Source organism: Eimeria tenella, genomic scaffold, assembly GCF_000499545.2.
Source record: "Eimeria tenella Houghton genomic scaffold, Eth_scaff2054, whole genome shotgun sequence".
Taxonomy (NCBI): domain Eukaryota; phylum Apicomplexa; class Conoidasida; order Eucoccidiorida; family Eimeriidae; genus Eimeria; species Eimeria tenella.
The window spans coordinates 1,327-2,169 of NW_013541898.1; the positions used below are offsets into that span (position 1 = coordinate 1,327).

An 843-nucleotide genomic window follows, 5' to 3' on the forward strand; every position below is an offset into this window, starting at 1 on the left:
GGCACCTGCGTCTGCTGGTGCGCGTGCGAGTGCTTCACCACCGGAGGAAACTCCAGCTGCTGCTGCTGCTGCTGCTGCTGCTGCTGATGCTGCTGCTGCTGCTGCTGCAGGGAGCTGCGCGAACGCAGGAGGGCTCCGCTGTGCAGACACGCCGCTGCAAAACTCCCTCCGCGGCGAAGGAGGCTCGTGGGCTCGGGCGCCGGACTCTGCTGCTGCTGCTGCTGCTGCTGCTGCTGGCGCTTGATGTGGGACCCGCTCTTGTCTATTGGGTGCAGCAGCCGGTGGCTGAAGCCAAAGAGGCCCTGGTGCTTTGAAGAACTCAGCTGCGGACTTGCAATTGCTGCTGCAGGTGCTGCTGCCGCTGCCGCTGCTGCTGCTGCTGCTGCTGCTGGGGGTGCATTGCCCTTACTAAGCCCTCTGTCCTCTGTTCTCTTGGGGCCTGCTTCCGGTAGAATCTGCTGCTGCTGCTGAACGTGCTGCAGCATCTGCTGCTGTTGCAGGAGCTGGTGTCTGTGCTCTTTCTGCTGCTGCTGCTGGGACGCATAGAACTGCTGCTGCTGCTGCTGCTGCTGATGTTCATCGAAGGTGCCCCGCCGGCCATGTCCCTGTCCCGAAATTAGTCTACAGCCGTCTGTGTCTGCTGCTCCTCTCTGCTGCTGTTGCCAGATGGAGGCTTCAGAAGCAGCAGCAGCAGCTGCTGCTGCAGCTTCTGCTTCTTTCCGCAGCAGCGTATCGTCCGCTGCAGCTGCTCCGACAGCAGCTGCTGCCCCAGCTCCCGCGCCCGGAGCAGCAGCACCAAGCGGGGCAGCAGCAGCAGCAGCTGCTGCTGCTGCTGCAGCAGGC

General features: G+C 63.6%; 1 protein-coding gene across 1 annotated transcript in view; it reads right to left on the reverse strand.

The window, feature by feature from the left end:
• The window catches only part of ETH_00034105 (uncharacterized protein), a gene marked incomplete at both ends in the record, with an annotated part of 2,240 nt that overhangs the window by 1,278 nt on the left and 119 nt on the right, over window positions 1–843 (reverse strand). Inside the window, one exon of the mRNA XM_013374454.1 lies at window positions 6–841. Coding sequence (XP_013229908.1) covers window positions 6–841 — 836 coding nt within the window. The remainder of the gene's footprint in view (window positions 1–5; window positions 842–843) is intronic.